Source organism: Elgaria multicarinata, chromosome 19 (assembly GCF_023053635.1).
Source record: "Elgaria multicarinata webbii isolate HBS135686 ecotype San Diego chromosome 19, rElgMul1.1.pri, whole genome shotgun sequence".
Lineage (NCBI taxonomy): Eukaryota > Metazoa > Chordata > Lepidosauria > Squamata > Anguidae > Elgaria > Elgaria multicarinata.
In genome coordinates, this window is record NC_086189.1 from 16,875,743 (window position 1) to 16,895,215 (window position 19,473).

The window sequence follows — 19,473 nt, forward strand, 5'->3', positions numbered from 1 at the left end:
GTGTGTGCCCGGGTGGGGGGGCAACAGGCATAGCTCCACTCAGATGGGGCACAACGCGTCCGACTCAAGGCAGCTGTGTAAGTTTGCGTGAAGGCTTCATTGCATCAAACTAAGTGCCATCCCAGCCCATGTGGAAAACAGGTCTGTTCGCTACTCTTCCGATGAAAGGATGAGACGTTGTACTTTAATTACCTTGTATCCAGGTCCGGCCCTTCCGTGAAGCACAATGAGGCGGTTGCCTCAGGCGGCAGATGCTAGGTGACGTGGAGGGGGCAGCGGCGTCTGCCTCCTGGCTATTTCCTTCAGTTGGAGGACAGAGAAACGTGTCCCAGGCAACCCGCCCTGCAGGCCCCGAGCTAACCTGTCGCGCTCTGCTGAGGTGGAGGATGCTGACCCATAACCAGCGGTGACCTAAGATTCACCTGCCAGTCCAGTAGGCTTTTTAACCTGGGATGGGGGCATGAAACGGCAAGAAGACTTGTGCGCCTCTCAAAAGCATTCCACAATAGAACCTGCTGTGATGGAGACTCCTTGGTTAACTGAGCAGATGGATGTGTTGTGGGGTGGACTTGTGTCTTCCTCGCTGGAGGATGGTCGGTCCTCAATTTGATGGGGTGCCCGATCCACACCCAGTTTAAAGATAAAGGATGCCAAGAAGGGAGAGCGGGCAGGGAAGAGGGCTTGTAGTGGTCCACCAACAGTTAGTTAGCACCTGGTGACACCCTTCCTTGCTATGGTGCGATGTGTCGTATTTCTGTTTAAACGATTTCCAAGTTTGCATCTGTATATGTTATATAAACATATACTTTTTACACGAACCTGTGTCTCTCTTTGTCCTCGAATTTAGGCAAGACTTCACTGGCCACTGAAATGCATCACTATTTAATGGCGTTGGTGAATTTTTGGTTGTTATTACTGGCCTTGCTTTTTAAAGAATAGGTTGAGATGCAGACATTTAGTACGGGAAACTTCTCCTGGTGTGACGGGAAGTGGCAGACAAGGTTAGGGCCGCTACGTTTCTGTGGGCGAGGCTGCTACTGAAAGGCACAGGAGCAGGGAGGAGAAAAAAAGTTGGCAACGCTATCGTTTCAGCTGCTGTCCTCAGGTTTTTTGTTCCAGAATGAGAAGGAAGGACCTGGATACTTTGGGAGCACACATTCTTCTGGGGAAGCTGCAAACTGGTGCAGAGCGGGGGCGGGCAACCAATCCCAGAGATCCCAACTGTACTACTTGTTTTGTCACTGCCATTGCATGGCTGCTCCCTTTTTCTATGTGTGTTCTTCATTACACCTCTTTCACTCCATTCATGGCAGCGTGAAGCGCGTCCTAAAAGTGCGAAGCGAAATCCTCGCATGGCTCAGTTGCACGCCGAGGAAGACACTTCCTGCTTTCTTTCGGAAAACGGCAGGCTTGCATGACTTTAGCCATTCTCGCTACACCGTGAGACGAGAGCATGACCTACCGGCTGGGGGATGCTGGGAATTGTAGTGCAACAGATCTAGAGCACACCAGATTGGAGGACGTTTAGGGAGAAGTTCTATAATATTGCAACGTTATTTCTTTAGAGACACTTGAGCTTCCTTTGGGATAAGACGCAATATGTAGAAAGCAGCCTATATTCTAGCCAGATCTAATTTGCAAAACATACCGAGAGCCCAATGCACAGACTGAGAGTGGGGGACTGCAAGATAATAATAATAATAATAATAATAATAATAATAATAATAATAATAATAATAATTTATTTATATAGCACCATCAGTGTACATGGTGCTGTACAGAGTAAAACAATAAAATAGCAAAACCCTGCCGCATAGGCTTACATCCGAATAGAATCATAATAAGACAATAAGAAGGGGAAGAGAATGCACCAAACAGGCACAGGGTAGAGTAAAACTAACAGTATAAAAGTAAGAACAAAATCAAGTTCTAAAAGCTTTAGAAAAAAGAAAAGGTTTTAGCTGAGCTTTAAAAACTGCGATTGAACTTGTAGTTCGCAAATGTTCTGAAAGAGCGTTCCAGGCGTAAGGGGCAGCGGAAGTAAAGTGGACGAAGCCGAGCAAGGGAAGTGGAGACCCTTGGGCAGGTGAGAAACATGGCATCAGAGGAGCGAAGAGCACGAGCGGGGCAATAGTGTGAGATGAGAGAGGAAAGAAAGGAAGGAGCTAGACTGTGAAAAGCTTTGTAGGTCAACAGGAGAAGTTTATATTGGATTCTGAGGTGAATTGGAAGCCAATGAAGAGATTTCAGAAGTGGAGTAACATGGTCAGAGCGGCGAGCCAAGAAGATCTTAGCAGCAGAGTGGTGAACAGAAACCAACGAACTGATGTGAGAAGAAGGAAGGCCAGTGAGAAGAAGGTTGCAGTAGTCCAACCGAGAAATAACCAATGCATGAACAAGAGTCTTGGCAGAAGAGACAGACAAAAATGATCAAATCCTGGCAATATTATACAGGAAAAAAACGACAGGATTTAGCTACTGCCTCAATATGAGGAATAAAGAAGAGCGAGGAGTCAAATAATAATAATAATACCAGAAGTGGAATCTGCAACAAAATGTCACGGCATGGAGTTCCAGATGCCAGCCAGTTCCTCTTCTGGGTGATGCCATTCCGTTCCCCCAACAACAGCCAGTCAGCATTGCATGGCTACTAAGTTGTTTTGAGGTTTTTGTCCCCCCCCCCCCCACAAGCAGTCTACACATTTTGTCAACCAAAATAAACCAAGAATCAAAAAGATGCTCAAGCCTAATACTGGCACCAAGTAACCCTGTGACATCAGAGTCGTCCATCCAGTCAGTTTTCAGATTTTTCAGGCGAGGGAGGTCACATGCACCCAAAGCATGCCGTGCTATGCTCATGAGTTCTGTCTTCCTGATACAGTGTCCTTCGTTCTGGCCTAGGGCCCTGCCAGCGCTGGGGGGAAAGAGCCAGACACACGCCTCACCCACCCCTTCCACTTTCTCCCTCAGATTGCGAATGTTACGGCCACTCCAACAGGTGCAGCTTCATCGACTTCCTGAACCTGGTGACCTGCATCAGCTGCAAACACAACACTAGAGGGCAGCACTGTCAGCACTGTCGGCTGGGATACTACCGGAATAGCTCCGCGGAGCTGGACGATGAGAATGTATGTGTAGGTGAGTGAGCGAGTCGCCGCAGGAGGCCTGGTTCAGTGGAGGCTGGTGACTCCAATTTCGGTGGGGCTGTGCATCTATTCTGAATTACAGTCAGAACCAGCCAGACCTCTAAAGGGGCTATCCATGGTGCTGAAACAATTCTAGGCCACCACTTGCCTGCTTGAAAGGCACAGAAGCAGTGAGCAAGTGGGTCGTGGCATCGGCTGCTGGGATATATCTGGAGCACACTGGCCTAGACGTCTAGATAGGATGAAGCGGCAACTGAACTCTGTGCTGGCTCGTTTTTGGAGGGTCCTCGCCAATGCCCCCATAATGCCCTCCTCCCTCAGTCAGCCACACTTGGTCACCAGCTGCTCTTGTTCCTCCACCTCTTCCACACTATGGCTCCAATGTGCTTGCTTGGCAGGCAGAGAACCAGGGAGCCAGGAGGCCACGGTGTCTCCTCCTCCTCCTTGCCACCTCCATTGTCCGGGCCAGAGTGAGAGGCAGGTGGACAAGCAAGTTGCTGGGTGAGGGGGAATATAGCACCAATGGAAAGTGGAGAAAAAAGAGACGCGCTCTGGTGCTGTGTGCGAATGAGCAATGGACGTTTTATTATTTCACGTTGCAAAAAGCTCAACGTTTCGGATTCGAAAGAATCCTTATTCCAGAGCTAAAATAAACAGATTGCAAAACCATTATTTAGTATAAAGAAAAAGAACGAGAACAACACCCATACAAATACAATAAAAATTTAAGATATCTATAATGAAAGAATTTCTTATTCTAGCAGTTGTACAAAACTCTCTACTCTGGCTCCTACTGAATGAATACTCAATTAAAAACTTAATTTAAAACATACACTGTCATTTCCCCACAAGACACTTGTAATAATACACTGTCAATTTTTGTTGTTGAAAAAAACTTTTTTTATTATATAAAAACCCTTTCAAAAAAACTCCTTGGGAAAACAAGCAAGTTGCAACGGTGAAGGAGCAACTCCAGGGGACGCTTGTCAGTGGCCCCCTGCTGAGATGTGGGCCCTTGGGAGGTGCCCCACCGTGTCGCCCCTTGACATTGGCCCTGCTCCGCAGCAGCCTCTCACGCGCGTCCTAACCTGCGCTGTGCGTTTTCTCGTTTGTTTCGGACAGATTGTAACTGCAACCGAATCGGCTCGCTGGCCAACCGCTGCAACGAGACCGGGTACTGTGACTGCAAAGAAGGCGGCGTCACAGGGCCAAAGTGTGATGACTGCTTGCCCGGCTACTACTGGAGACAGGGCTGCTTCCGTAAGTAGGGCTGCCGCTGGGATGGGTAAGGAGCAAGAGGGCGATCTCTGCGGGGGAGCGCCCGCTCTGCAAGTCCCAAGTGCCTCCAGGTAAAATGGCCAGGTAACAGGTGCCTGGGATGGAGTGGAGCAGAGGGATAGAACCCTCTGGTCCCACCTCTTTTTGCTCAACCAGGTTTGGCATGTGCCAAACTGGCAAGAGCCCCCTGGAGTTGCTCCTTCTCTTCATCATTGCAACCTGCTCGTCCATCGGCCTCTCCCTCTTGCTGAGACAACAGCGGTAGTGAGGAGGAAGGCGGAGCAGGAAATGCCGCGGCCTCCTGGCTCCCTGCTTGTCAATCAAGCAAGCAAGCGGGAGCCATGAAGGGAAAGAGGAGGAGAAAGCAAGAGCAGCTGGCGACAGTGGTGGTGAGAAGGTGGAACTCCCTGAGGGAGGGGACTTCTTGAGGCCATCTTGACCAAGGGCCTCCAAAACCTGAAGCTGGCAGCAGCTGTGCCCCAGTTGAATCCAATTCTCTCAGCCGCCTCTTTTGTTCCACCCCGACAGCCAACGTCTGCGACGACGAACTCCTGCTTTGCCAGAACGGGGGCACGTGCTACGCCAACCAGCGGTGCCTCTGCCCGCCCGGCTTCAAGGGCGTCCTCTGCGAGCAAACCAAATGCGAGGGGGAAAACACGGAGTGCGACTCGGCCACCAGCACGTCCCTCAGCCCCTCGGCCTTCCTCCTCAGCGCTCTGGGCCTGCAGCTGCCACGGTTGTTGAATCTCTGAGGACCCGGGAAGACGTTGCGGGAGAGAGGGGGAAGGAGAGAACCCGCAAGATGAGAACGAGGCATTCCATCCTCCGAAAGCCTCTGCCCTCGAACTTACAGAAAGAGCGGGGTAGGTGGGGATTCGAGGCGCCGAGGACCGTGGCTGGATGTGTGCCGGGTCGCAGCAGAGACAGCACGTATTCCATCATTGGAGATGGAGTGTGTGTGTGGGGGGAAGCCTCTTGCCACGACTTGGGGAGGAAGCAAAGGACCCGTGATGCTTCCTCTGATCTTTTACGGGGTGACTCAACGCCCTTCCACTTTGCACAGGGGGAGTCTGCCAAAAAATGACGGTAATGATAATATGCCACAAATCTCCAGCATTTAGTTGCTCAGCTGTTTTCCTTAGGCTGTTTTTTTCTCCCTTTTGTCTGTTGTTTTGGAAGTAGCGCTCTTATCAGAGGCAGGCAGCTACGGAAGCGAGAGGGCGTGTGAGTCGGGGACTGGAATCGCGAAGCGAACGCTGCCCTCGGCCCGCTTCAGCCCAGGCCTAAAAGTGATATCGTTGCCTACAAATCAAGTTGCTGAATTTATTAAGTTTTTGTACTCCCCCCCCCTTTCCCCACCGTTTTTATCCTTTGGTTGTAAGTCTTCAAGTTGTTCCTTTTCTCGCACTCGAGACCGGGACTTGGACAAGACCGCTTCGTATCGCCGCCAAAGTGTAACCGTGTTATCCAGGCTTCGCCGTAGAGTTTACGGTTTAAATACTTTTCTGGGTAGAGAATTATTTTTGTTTGGATTCTAAATGTTCTAAAGCGAAAAAAGGAAAAAGAAAAACTACCACACAGCCTCTAGAGAGACATTTTACCATAAGCGTGATGGCGTAATAATCCCACTACAAGTAAAGGAACTTATTAATTGCTGCTAAGCTTCCAGTTTTTAATTATTATTATCGGTTTGTTTCTGGCACCAAAAGCTCAAAACACAACAGTTGGGGAGTGAGTGGGGGGGGGGGGTGTTGTTAAGAGTTCACAGATCGGTTTCTTTTAAAATAGCTACTTTTATTTTATGAAAATGAAACTTCTGTTACGCTTTCCTGGTTATTTTCATACACGTTGCCCTGAGGCTGCTAAATCTTTTTCAGCAACGGCCTGACTTTGTTTCGAGTTTTGGCAGAGGTGAAGAACACTGGGAGACGCTCATAAGAGCAAGCGACCCCCACAACACTCAGAAACCAGTGAGATTTGCCAATAAAACCTTGCAAAGTATTCTTCTCCTCCTTGCAAGAATGCTTCCAGGTCGCCAGCCGTGCTCTCTTCCAGGATACGTTGGGTTCTTGGAGGAGTTGTCTCCTCAGATTTCATTTTGGGTTTTCTTTTCGCACTTCTCCAAACCTCAGGGTGCCCCGAAGAATGCTGTTAACCTCCCCTCTTGTTCCTCGGCGACGCAGTTTCTGTCGGCACTCGCCGTCAGAGTTTGCTGTTGGAGGGATGGTTTGGTGGGATGTCGGAGTTTGCAAACGTACAACAATCCTTTAGGGAAAAAAAACCTAAGGGAGGAACCCTAAGGACTACCCAGTGAGGACTGAGCATGCTCAGTAGGGATGGAATCTGGGCTGACAAGGTGGGGAAGACAGAGTTTCCTGGGAAAGACATGGCTGGCTGGCTGGCTGGCTACAGAAGAACTCCAGTTTGCAATGTTCTGCTGAAGAGCCCACTCTTACGTACCCCTTCAAATGACAGATTTTGCAGGTACAACACGCATAGCCACTGTTTACCCCGGGAGGGCACAATCTCAAGCCCAGACTCCTAATGGAAGGTTTAGCCCCATGCCCTTACCCTGCCCACTCTGTGAGGGGGGGGGGGGAGTCCCAGTCCCCTGGCGCTCAAGGGTGGGGGTCCCCAGTCCCCTACCCCTTGTTTGGTTTCCTGGGTTTGGGGTAGTTCGTGCCCCATCCTAAAAGGTTGAGATGTGTCTCCTAGAGCTTCATTGTAGGTGGTAAGAGCCTTATGCTACAACATGCTGGCATTTGGCTATTTGGCCCCGCCCCTTTGGCCCCACCCACCACTGCACTGTGCCCCCCCCCCTGAGGGCATCTCTGAAATGGAAAGCGCCTCTCAGAATGGAAGGAGGCCCTGCAAGCAGGCCCGGTAGACACAAGACAGAAACTGGAGTTCTGGTTCAAGGCAACAACATCTCAAAACTGCTTTAAAACGAAGCGAAAAGAAGATGAGTCAACAGCCGCTAAGGCATTGCCAAAACATACACGGTTTAACACTGGGCTAAGAGGCACTTTGGAAACTCCTTGCCTGGTCCCTTCGGGGTGTAAGAGCCACATATGCAAGGAGAGGATTCCTGCCTCTGAGCCAGGAACAGCCGGAAGGCCCGTGGTTGAACCTAGCAAACGGAAGGTCCATTTCACACCGTCGGTCTCTCTCACCGCTGTGACTAAGGCTGTGAAAACACAGTGCATTAGCAAAGTCAGCAAGGGAAGCTCACACCTAGGATGATGGAAGCGGCAATTGGTTCCGCAATGTGCAGGAGCCTTCCCCCCCTTCTCTCTTTGCAATGCTCACAGGGATGGGAAAGCCACACTTTGAACCGGTCCCCCCATTCCGCGAGACAGCTGACCGACTTAACCTGGGAGTATAGTGCTGTGCCCCAAAATCCTTACCCACCCACCCACCCCCGCTCAACCGTTCTCATTGAATTCGACAGGAAAGAAATGGCTTTTGAAAACAAAGTCAAAGGAGAAGGAAATTGGGGAGAAATTTGCATGGATGGGGCACTTGTACCCATCTTACTTATAGAGGTAGTGGAGAGGTGTGTGTGTGTCCTGTTTCATTGTGCACCATTTCTCTGGCGATCTTTAGCTTCCTGCTGTTCAATTAAACTCAAGGGGAAGTTGTCATAAGGTAACTCATAAGAACACAGAAAGAGCCCAGCTGGATCAGACCAAGGGTCCATTTAGTCCAGCGTTCTGTTCACACAGCGGCCCACCAGTTGCCCACAGCAAGCCCATAAGCTGAACATGAGTGCAACAGCACCCTCCCGCCCAGGTTCCCCAGAAACTGGTGTACATAGATACACTGCCTCTGAAATTGATCACCTTATCCACTATAAATGTATCATCCGTCCACGGGGTGTTTACAGATCAGGAAGTGTGGGAAGCCAAGAAGGCTGCAAACACCATATTCCAAATTAATCAACTTTCATTAATACCAAAGATAAGGGAGAAATAAGACTGTAAATAAAAAAGGATTTTTAAAACAAAACAAAACACAGGAGTATGGGTGGATGAACTTGTTTTGCTTTCACCCACAATGTTCCCCCCCTTAAAATCTCATGTTCTTTTCCATCCCATTTAGGAAGGGATTTGAGGGTTTTCTCATCAAAAAGAAACCGAACAAAAATTCCACCCATTTCCAACGGCCAAATTCAATAGACACAGCTCTTCCTAATATGGGGAGAGTCATGATGTTTACCTGTTTAGCCACTTAGCTGTTCAAAACGAGAAAACTTGGGGGGGGGGGGGAAGGAGGTTGGGTAACTTTAATCCAGCCCAATAAATATGGCTGAATACACGGGGATTCAAGCCCAGGCTTTTAAGAGCTACCTAGTCAAAGACGTCTACCTGGAGAGACAAAACTGTCAGTTCCACTTCCGTCCACACGCATTCAAAATAAATCCCGCATTCTTTCCGTCCGATTCATGAAGAAAAGTGCAAATTCTGTTACCCAAAAAAGGAACCAAATGAAAGTCTCACCCATTTCTACTAGAAAATCCGAAAGAGGAGATCCCAAAGCAATGTCTCAATGACAAAATGATGGATGAGAGACAGATTTCGACAGGGAGGGGGGGAGCCTCTAATTTTTTTTCGGCCCTGGAAACTCAGCAGAAAGGGATGAAACGGAAGCCACCGATAAGGTGGAGAGGAGGCTAAATGTGTTCAGTTCGCATTTTAAATAACTTATTTAATAATTTTACCGATGTTCCAAAACAAAATCAACCAAAAGAATAAAAAAGAAAAGTAAATAAATAAAAAAGAAATACACTGAATTTAAATCAACTTATTGACAGAGGGTGGTACATTTAACCTCAAGCCCTTCTCCAGAGAATCCTTCTCATCTCAAAATGCAATGTGGGTCAGTTTACATATTTAGCTGAAAGCCATTAAGAGCCAAATAACTGGGATATGAGAAATCAACTGATGTTCTGCGTTATCTGTGAACTGAGTAAGAGGACTTTCCTCTAGCGAAGAACTGGCACAGCAGCAAAACGCTGTTAAAATTGTATTTTTTAAAAAACCACCCACAATTATAGTTTATCCAATTGAAGGTTTCGATTACTGTCATTTCTCCTTCTCTCTGTGCCTGCTGTGATAATCACCGTCATTCCAAAGGGAGCGATCGCTGAAATACAGAATAGCAGCCCATCCAAGCCCCAAAATCCAATTTAAAAAGGACTGTTCTCACCTTTCCTTACTTAGCACCCTCCAGTCACGTCGGTCAACACAACTGGGGAAGGCGACACTACAGCTGGCGATGGACGGACACACACACACACATACTGCTACTGTCCTCTTAAAAGGTTCCTCTGCACCATTAGTGCCCCATGTAAATTAGTGGGAGAAGGGAATCTCTTTGGAACGTTCCACCTGTTGCCCAAACGGGCCAGCAGTGCGGAGGTGATGGGGTAAATGCGGACATCTGGAGCTTTTGGCTCAACGTTTGTATGACGTTTTTGCCTCCTAGAACTGTCGAAAGGCTGAGGGAAGAGTAAAGGCGCAGTGGTGTAGCCGAGGCGGAGCTCAGAGGGAGCACAGGCTTTATCTGCCACCAACCCTCGGAATCCTGCCCCCTCTGACTTTAGATGCAATCCCCACAAGAGAATAAATTTTCTCAGAAGCATCATAGAGTTGCCAGCTATCCCGTTGCAAAGTTTTGTGGTGGCTCAGCCTTGAATGGGCGATGGACACTCTCTGGCCCAGTCCGCACGGCCACAGAGAGGAAATAAGTCACGACGGTGTGTTTCTCACGCACGCACACACGGCCGTGTGCCAAATGCATGCTGGGGTGTGTGTCTTGCATAATTATCTTTGGCAGCACGGCCTGTTGTGCTGTGCGAACCCAGCCAGGGTGGCTTGTTGCTGTGGGTAACAAGCCATCCAGGACGGCCCATGGCCGGTTGTTAGAAAAGGTCTGCTATTGGAACTGGTTTCTTGATCGGGATCAACACAGCTGCCTGCAATTTTGGCCTCTCCTTGGATGGGTGGGTGGGTGGGTGCGGCTATGAGGATTGTCATGATGAGCCTCTGGCACTTCAGCGTTGAACACTACAGCACAGCAAAGAACATCCTCTCGCAACCCTGTAATTCATTATAAAATGGCATCGGTCTTAAAAGTGCTGTTCGAGGTGCTACACAGCGACAGCTATTCTGGGATGCATCAGAAGCTTGGGTCGCTCTTGAACAGGCAGACTACACGCCCACCCATGATTTGGGGAGCTCAGCCATCCTATTATTCAAATTACAGCGCAAGTTGAATAGGTTCTGATTTCAGGACGGAACAAATCATAGCCCCACGCACCGAGACGCCGAAAAGCAACAGAGATCTTTTTAAAGGGGGTCCTTTCACAATCATGATCACGGTTTGCCCCTTTGCAGAAATTACTAGCATACCACTACTATTAGCAGCAGAATTAATCCTCCAACCTTTTAAAGAGTGAGTATCTAGTGGGAGAATTTCTTCGTTACAATCATATTTAAGTACTGTACAGATGAGAAACACTCTCAGAATTCAAAGCCCACTCCATGTATATATATATCCTCATTATGAAGCAGAAAAGAGGTTAAGAACTTTGAAAATTCCTGACGGGCGAAGTGGTTTGCCCATGGTTTATATAAACCATGGTTTGTTGCTCTATCCAGGGTTTGTCAGCCACATGAATGAAGAAACCATGGTTTCTTTTCTTCCTTCCTTCTCTCCCTGTATCCCAAATGCCTTTGTGAGGCTACAGTATTGGCATGAACAATGGCTGGTGGTATTGACTGCTGTTACCCGACACCTCCATAGCCTGGTAAAACAACCGGTGCTTCTGGGTTTGCTCATAAATACCACCCATGTTTTAAACAACCCAGAGATCACCACCCAACAGCAAAACATGGGTTCTCTTTCTGGGTTTTTCGTGGTTATCACAGCCACATTCATACATCGTAAGTCAGAACGCAAAAGATACGTTGCCGTTATGTGCAAACCTAACGACAGCGCGCACGCCACGACTACTTCACAAGCTGGATGTGAGAATGCTGGGCAAATGTTAAAAAGAACCGCTCACTATTGAGTAAGCACGGTTTCTCCCCACCCGACAATTCAGAAACACCAAAACATATTGTGAAAACAACTTGTATTTGTTTGTTTGAGGGGTTTTTCCCCCCGTTAAAAAAAATGTTAATGTGCGTTAACTTATTTACATTCAGGTTTTTACACAGAAGTGGAAGACCAAAATATTTACCAAAATATGTACGATTCTAACACCTGGCTGTACAATCCTTTGTCTTGTATTCCAAACGGAGGAACTCGCTATTTCATTCACGTTTCTCCTGCCAGATTGCTGGGTGTCAGACTAGGAGCAGGGCGGGCAGGGGGCAACTATGGGAAACCGGATTTGATCAAGGCTGGCATACGGGTGGCAGAGGGGAACAGCAGGTCCAACTCAAGAAGCAACCCATTTTTTGTTAAGTTTGCAGAAATCTGCACATCTACAAAGGGAAAAAGCTGCTTTATAGAGTACAAGGACTCGGCACAGTGCACTTTCTGCCGAGCGCCTTGCCGTCACTCCAAAGTTTTCCGCAAGGCGCCCGTGGAAGCCTGAAATGAAGCAAACGAAAAAGGCATTTCCGTAAAATGCACGTAAGTTCCCTGTTGCAACGTGAGAGAGACTTACGGATTACGTTTTGTGCTGGCCTTTTTTAATTCTTATTTAAAGACAGACTTTATGTATTTCCCCAGTATCAAAAAGGACCGAAGAAATAAACAATACCACGCTTGCCGGCTTAAACCTTTGGGCCAAAACAGCCGCGACGGCAGCGTGTACGAGGTCACCCAGGGCCAGCGCTGAACTTGACATCCGACCGGACCGGACCTCGTTGTGCTGAGCACGCTTCCGTGTGTATGAGGCCACGTGTCGGACACTTACCTGGGCAAGTTGTTTCAGCTGTGTCTGGCGTCGCACCCGTTCCAGCTCTAAAAATAAATTCCCCTTTATGCTATACAAATATACATCGCTTCTGACATTTACAGCGTGTGATTTCTTCCGAGCAAAGGCGACCGTTACGGAAGGAGCGGCTCTGCCTAACTCTGGTATAAAAATCACTTGGGGGCGTTCTCTTCCAGGCAGAGCGGACCTTGCCGAAATAACACACCCAGGCACGATAAAAAAAGGGGTCTTGCATATATGTGGCCGAGGGGGGTGGGGAGAGAACTCAAGACCGTGGGCTAGTAGGTGGTCCGCCGCCGCTTGCCCTTAATGGGACTTTGGCTCTCCAGCGGCTCCTCCGAGGCCCTTCTGCGCCAGGAGTGGTAGTCCTGATTGCCCCGCACTGGGGGGCTCCGGCGGTCCCCATCAGAAACTCGCCAGTCCTGGACTTGGGCGTAGTGGAGTCTGGCTGGGAGCGGCACACCCTGTGGAAGTAGGTTTGAGGCAGGGCTGCACGATGTTTCCACCGTAGCGGGCAGTTGCCGCGGAGCCTGGCTCTGACTCCTTTGAGCTGGAGGGACGTCGGGGCCTGGCGGGCCGCTTGAGGCAGAGAGGTGAGCCTCCTTGGACCCGCTGGTGGTCACGGCCGACTCTGCCCTCCTGGCGAGCCGGGGGTCCTGCAGTCTCTCTCGGACGGGCTTCGCCTGCGTAGGGAAGGGGGGCAGCTTTCGGGACGAGGGCTCCTCGGGGCCAGGGGAAGGCCGTGCTGCACTGCTGCCCGGGGTGGGGACGCCCGCGCCAGCCAAGGGGCGCTGGAGATCTCGGCTGGGGGCTTTGTTCCGCTCAACCCTGACCGCTCCCGCGTGCCCACGGGCGTCTCTCTCCGCCGCCTCAACTCCAGGCCGGGGGAGCGGCCTGGACTTCAGGATTTTCGTGGCACAGTTTTTATAGCTGTTGCTAGACGTCTGGATGATGTTCCCTCTTTTCTGAGCGTCCTGAATCAACTCGTTCCAATCTTTGTTTTCCTACGAAGGACAAAAACTATTAGGACAGGAGTTGCAGCTGGAAGGGGGCGGGCGGGCACTTGATTTACAGCGCTGGTTTCCAAAGCAAGTTGAATCAATTAATGAACAGTATATTAAAATTTAACCTAACGCCTCTACGCAGAGGCTGGTGCGGCACATCCAGGCCCCCGGTCTCTCGAAGGCAGGCTGGCTAGCCTTGCTTCGGCCGGGGATCACATTTCCTCAGGGCTCAGTCAAAAGTGGGTGGGCCACCCCTTTTCTCATTCTTCCCCATGCAGCTGGCTGCCACGAAAGGGACACGTCGCTCTGGCTGGAGCTCTGAACTGGTCGCAGGCGAAGGGCTTTTGAAATTAGCCCGGGGGCTGCAAGCCTCCCACCCCTGCTGTAAGGCTGGAGCAAATCACTGGAAGTATTACCACTAATAATACTTTAGCGCTCTATGTGGGGCTGCCCTTGAAGCTGCTCTGGAAGCTGGAGCTAGTGCAGAACGCTGCAGCTCGGCTGTTGTCCGGAGCTACCGCTTTCCAGCATGTAACTCCTCTGCTAGGGGAACTGCACTGGCTGCCTATTCGCTACCGGGCCAGGTTGAAAGTTCTGGTACTTGTGTACAAAGCCCTAAACAACTTGGGACCAGGATGCCTGAGAGAGAGAGCGCCTTCTCCCCTACCGACCTGCCCGGTCACTGAGGTCATACGGGGGTCTGCTCCTGGTGGTCCCACCTAGATCCATCCTCTGATTGGAATCCACCAGGGGAAGAGCCTTCAGCGTGGTGGCCCCCCTCCTGTGGCATTCCCTGCCTCTGGAGGTCCGGCAGGCGCCAACTTTGTACTCCTTTCGGCGCCTCCTCAAAACATCATTATTCCAGGAAGCCTTTCCTTCATGTCCAGCCAGGAGTCACTGCATTTGCTTCTTTTAAGATCTGTTTTAAGTGTTTTATTCTGTTTTTATTTTCTTTTTATCTTGTACACCGCTCCGAAATTTTCAATGAGGAGCGGTATATAAATATTCTAAATAAATAAATAAATAACAATAATAATAATGGGCACCAGACGTGCCTCACATTACGAGCTTTCAGCCGCTTGAGCAGAGGGCCTTCCAACATGCCCATTTGTAGGCTGGAATGACCCTTCCGTCCTCGCTGCGGTATCCCAACTACAGACAGGGGGGGAAAGTTCCATTTAAGAACAGCAGGCTTAACAACTCTGCCACCGCCCAGGAGGAAGGCCCCAACATCCCTTCCGCACACCGCAATGACCAGGGCAGCGGCCATTGCGCAATGATTCATTGGGACGGGATGCCCTCTAGTGGTGAAACAACTGCAGTGCCTGGATGGCAGAGTGACACCAATACGACCCTGGCCACTGTCACGTGTAACCCTACTGCCCGTTTTGGGAGATGTTTCAGGTAATCAATCAGAATCCGATTCGGACCTAGAGGTGGCGGCGCCAGACACCAGCCAGCCTGTACCAGCAGGGGAGGAAGCTCTCACGGCCGATGCCCCCGCTGGGAGTCAGCCCTCTCCAGAGCTTATCTCCTCAAGGCCAAATCCTACACACTCGGTGGGAAGTGAGCCTTCTTCCAGAGGAGAGCATCTCGACAAGCTAGCTGATGCTAGGGTCCGCCGGAAGCTGAAATGCAAAGGGCGGAAGGAAGGCGTGAGAAAGTCTGTTCGATTACGCCAGAACCTGCCTCCGCACCAGGCTCTCTGAAGTTACAGGGCGTTTGAGAAGTGGCTTCCTATTCTTCTTGAATGGACAATTGTCTTGCTTGGTTTGCTTCGTTTTGCCTAGGGGGACGTTTCCAAGAGGTTAGACTCTCTTCAGGTAGAAGAGACGTTGGTTGCTTAATCAAAGCTTTGTAGATTACTTCGCAAGCCTCGTCATTTGCCTTCCATTGAAAGCAGGAGTGTTCTGAGAAACACGACAGCCACGGGGGCACAGAACGATAAGCCAGGATTCCCGAGCAACCTGGTTAATTGTGAATGGGTGGCATCACGCAGCTCCAAGGATTAGGCCTTTCCAGACTCCTAAAACCCCCAAAACCTAGCTAAAGAACCGTGACTTGCACAAGCTTCATGTGGGGCATGTTTGTGTGTGAACCGAAATATCTTTGCGGGAACCTCAACCTACTGTTCAGGGCACCTCCACCGGCTCTCCAAGTTCCATTTTTAGCTAGAAAGGCTAATACAGAGGCAGGCCTCACACCTCCACAAATGCATCTACTCCTCCTTTCACGTACCATTAGCGTTTTCAGCTTTCCGAGGATAAAGAGGCTATATTTGGCTCGTGTAATTGTGACATTCAGACGCTGGAGACTTCTCAGAAACCTGGAAGAGGAAAAACACACACATCACTAGCCTGGGTTGCCTCAGGGTGGATGGAAGCAGACGAAACATCCTCTTCCAGTTGCTATTTGCTATGATGATCTAAAAGCCAAGTACGACTTACATTTTATTTATTCACCCCGATTTTACAGGATCTCTTCTCGATCTTCCCAGAGTGCAGGACACGGAATGACGGCCTCAAGTGACAGGAAGCCAGATTCCAGCTGGACGTCAGGAAAAACTTCCTGACTGTTAGAGCAGTACGACAATGGAGCCAATGACCTAGGGAGGCGGTGGGCTCTCCCACCCTAGAGGCCTTCAAGTGGCAGCTGGACAGATCTGCCAGGGATACTTTGATGGCCTCTGCGATTCTATGATTCAATCCCGGACGACAGGGATATGTCCGCAGGCTCCAGAGAACAGCAAGGTTTTTAGCAGTACAAAACATGTCTGGGATGAAAAAAAGAACTTAAACGTGTCGGGAGAGAAACCCCCAATGCTCAGAAGTCACAGAATGCTGGCTGTTGGACGCAGGGATGAAATACCGGGGGGGGGGGGGGGAGAGAGATAATGGAATGGAGAGATAATGGATCCCAATTTCTTTGATGACAACTCAAAAACGGGTAAGGGAAGGAGCGGGGCCTTTTCGGTGGTGGCCCTATAGCTTCAGAACATCCTGGAGGTTCCCCTGTGCTCCATCCTGCTGGCCTCTTAGAGGGAAAAATGCAGGGTCTGCCTACATAGCTGGCTGGAGAACGTTGGGAGCTGTACGACTTCTCTCTCTCTAAACATGCATAGGACCGCACCCTTAACGCTTTATTGTTGTAGCTACGTATTTTCAAATTGGGTCGAAATGCCTAGTTATTGAGGATTTTAATGAAAACTGCATTCTATTGTCCCACAAATGCTGCCTTTGCTGCACGTTGCTTGGAGAAAAGGACACGCAGGGGATCATTCTTCTACGTCTGTATTCTAGTCTTGCAACTGCCTTTCAGCTGCTCTCTGCTCAGCTTCCAGTACAGCCCCACAGGTGGAAAGGGGGGCAGTGGGGAGGGGGGGAGGGAGGGAGAGGTGGGGAAATCAGTTTCATTTCACGTGTCAAGACCTTGAGCTGTTCTCCTGGGCACGACCCGTTAGCGGATGAATACTATTTGTTGTGATTCATGTGAAAACGCTCTCTTTAATATTTCAAAACGGCGCCTGAATATTTTATTCATTTCAGAGGTGACTTGCAAAACAGAAATGCCCCGTTAGCGCAACTGTGACCTTTTCTCCTCCTTCTCAAAAGAAACAAAACACGCACAGAAAACTTATTTACAAAGGAAAAGGAAGCCTGCCCAACCAGGCCTGCCCTATGGCTAACAGATCGGGGCTGGGGGCACATCTGAGGAGCATGCAAGGAACGCAATGAGCAACAGCTGTCTGGAGCAACCAGGGCTTGAACCTCTCACGCGTGCCCCTCTTATTTCTTATTTATTTTATTTCTTACACTTATATACCGCCCCCATAGCCAGAGCTCTCTGGGCGGTTTACAGAACCATTATAGGAACCATTCGAGGCTTCGAAGAAGGCAGGAGAGGCGGAACTGCCCAGAATTCGGGAGGGCCCTTCAGCTCCAGGGTAGGTCCTCTGCTTTGACTTCAGAAAGCCCTGGCTTGGATTCTCGGCCTCTCCAAGTAAAGCTGCAGAAACTCTGGCCTGAAATCCTTGACAGTCACTGCTGCCAGTCAGTGATATCGGCCTAGAGGGACCCAGGGTCTGTCTAAGGCACTTTTCAATGTTTTCCCGCGGCTGAGGGTGTTTCCCTCCGTCCATAAAGCCCAGTAGCTCCTTCTGAAGAGGTCCAGTTGGACATGTTTCCAGGTCTGAAGGGTGCATGCTTCTATGCACCCTCATTCCACCCCCACCACCCAAGAGATTTAGTTCAATGGACCTTTAAAGCCCTAAACCAGCCTTCCTCAACCTGGGGCGCTCCAGATGTGTTGGACTACAACTCCCAGAATGCCCCAGTCAGCTGGGGCATTCTGGGAGTTGTAGTCCAACACATCTGGAGCGCCCCAGGTTGAGGAAGGCTGCTGGGATCAAGTTACTTGAAGGATTGCCTTTACCCATATCAGCCTGCCCACACTTTAAGATCAGGAAGAGCGGCCCTTCTCATTGGCCCACCTGTGAGGGCAATTAGGTGGGTCTCCACCTGGGAAAGGGACTTCTCTGCAGTGGCCCCACACCTGTGGAACAAACTCCCACCGGAGGGCCGCCATGCACCATCCTTGCAGGCTTTTAACAAGGCCTTAAAAACGTTTTATGGCCTTCTCATAATTGACTGTTTTGCTATTACCCATGTTGTTCTTGATGACGTTATTGTTAGCTTTTACTGTTAGTTTTTATGGTTTTTAACTGACATTTTACTGTGTGTCTTTTTACTGCTTTTAACGTTTATACTGTTTTTATGTGTCGTAAGTCGCCGTGGGGGCTTCTTCCGCGAAAGGTGGCCAAGAAATGTTCTAAATAAATAAATAGTGAGCTGACACCACGGTCACCCTACATCCAAAATGATGCTATACACACACACACACACACACACAAGGTGCAGTGAGGAAGCTCACCCAGGCTTTGCCTGACATAGGGACAGAGGAAGCTGCCTGATACAGTGAGATCCGTTGGTCTTCCGTTTAGCTCAGTGCTGTCAATGATGATGATGATGATGAATGTCCAGGTTTCCTGGCAAGAGTTTTCCCAGCCCTACCTGGAGATGCCAGAGACTGAATCGGGGACTTTCCACATGTAGCTACAGCCACATCCCATCAGGAGACCAAAGGATGCCGCCGCCCCCATCCCCATGACAGCAACCATATATACCTTGGAGGGCTTTCCCACAATACTTTGCGTCTCCTGACCAATGTCTCTTCTTTCGGGGTGCCCTCGGGCATCGCAGGCGGCTGAAGGAGCAGAGCAAAACCCCTGGGGTGTGTGGGTGTGGGTGTATAACTTCCTTTACTCCACCTCTGAACCCTGGCAGGTGACCCACAGTCCTAGCCATCCCCAGGACTAGAGCTTCGGATAGCAACGTCAGGTCCGAGGCCTCTCGCGGTCCCTCACAGAGCCTTACCCAATGGATCCCTGCGTGCTGTTGGCCCGGACACAGGTCACAATGATGCAGTCCTTCTCACGGCCCTGGAACCCGTCCACCGTGTCAACTTCCGCGGAGCTGACAAAGGAAGAAGAAGAAGAGGCATGCATTTCCCCCTGCACTTCTCTTGGTCTGGAACAGAGAACCGAATAAAAGAGAGAGTCAGAGAAATCAAGGTTGATTTGAGAGACTAGCAGAGTTTTACTTCCTAGCACCTCTGGGGAGACAGTGTGTGGGCTTCTCCCACCCACCCACCACCCCCTTAGCTTACTCAGTCTGAAATGGGGATAATATATACAGGGTTAGATCCAGACTTATTCATGTAGGACAGATGAAACCAGAGGGACCTAGCTCATCCTGCTGTCCGGTCCACTCTCAGCATAACTAAATCCGAATCCAACCCAATATATTTCACACCGTTGTGAAAACAGAAGGATTCTTCTTCCTTTTTTTTTTTTAACGTTCTAATTCTCCTGGGCCTGGGTGAGCCACTTCAGAGGATCCGGAGCCCCATTTCCGACAAAAAAGAAAAGAAAAAAGGGAAGCGGACCCAGGCGGGGGAAGCACGGACTCGACGTCAGGTCAGGACGTCCAAAGCGTTTAGTACCCCGAGCGCGAAGTCGCAACCTTTTCTCCTTCCG

At 49.9% G+C, this 19,473-nt stretch overlaps 2 protein-coding genes across 3 annotated transcripts in view; one reads left to right on the forward strand and one right to left on the reverse strand.

Moving 5' to 3' along the window:
- Nucleotides 1–6,314, forward strand: part of NTNG2 (netrin G2) — an 80,460-nt gene extending 74,146 nt beyond the window's left edge. Inside the window, exons 5-7 of the mRNA XM_063145003.1 lie at nucleotides 2,971–3,138; nucleotides 4,269–4,406; nucleotides 4,953–6,314. Coding sequence (XP_063001073.1) covers nucleotides 2,971–3,138; nucleotides 4,269–4,406; nucleotides 4,953–5,176 — 530 coding nt within the window. The 3' untranslated portion in view covers nucleotides 5,177–6,314. The remainder of the gene's footprint in view (nucleotides 1–2,970; nucleotides 3,139–4,268; nucleotides 4,407–4,952) is intronic.
- Nucleotides 6,315–11,545: 5,231 nt separating this feature from the next.
- SETX (senataxin) overlaps nucleotides 11,546–19,473 on the reverse strand; it is a 54,636-nt gene continuing 46,708 nt past the window's right edge. The window contains exons 23-26 of one of the 2 annotated variants that reach the window (XR_010026318.1): nucleotides 18,812–18,964; nucleotides 15,618–15,705; nucleotides 12,355–13,379; nucleotides 11,546–12,026 (exon numbers count right to left, since the gene is read on the reverse strand). Coding sequence is in view for 1 of the 2 variants with exons in the window: in XM_063144812.1 (XP_063000882.1) it covers nucleotides 12,654–13,379; nucleotides 15,618–15,705; nucleotides 18,812–18,964 (967 nt within the window). In the remaining variant the exon portion in view is untranslated. Of the gene's footprint in view, nucleotides 13,380–15,617; nucleotides 15,706–18,811; nucleotides 18,965–19,473 lie in introns of both variants that reach the window. The other variant, XM_063144812.1, reaches the window with a different exon arrangement.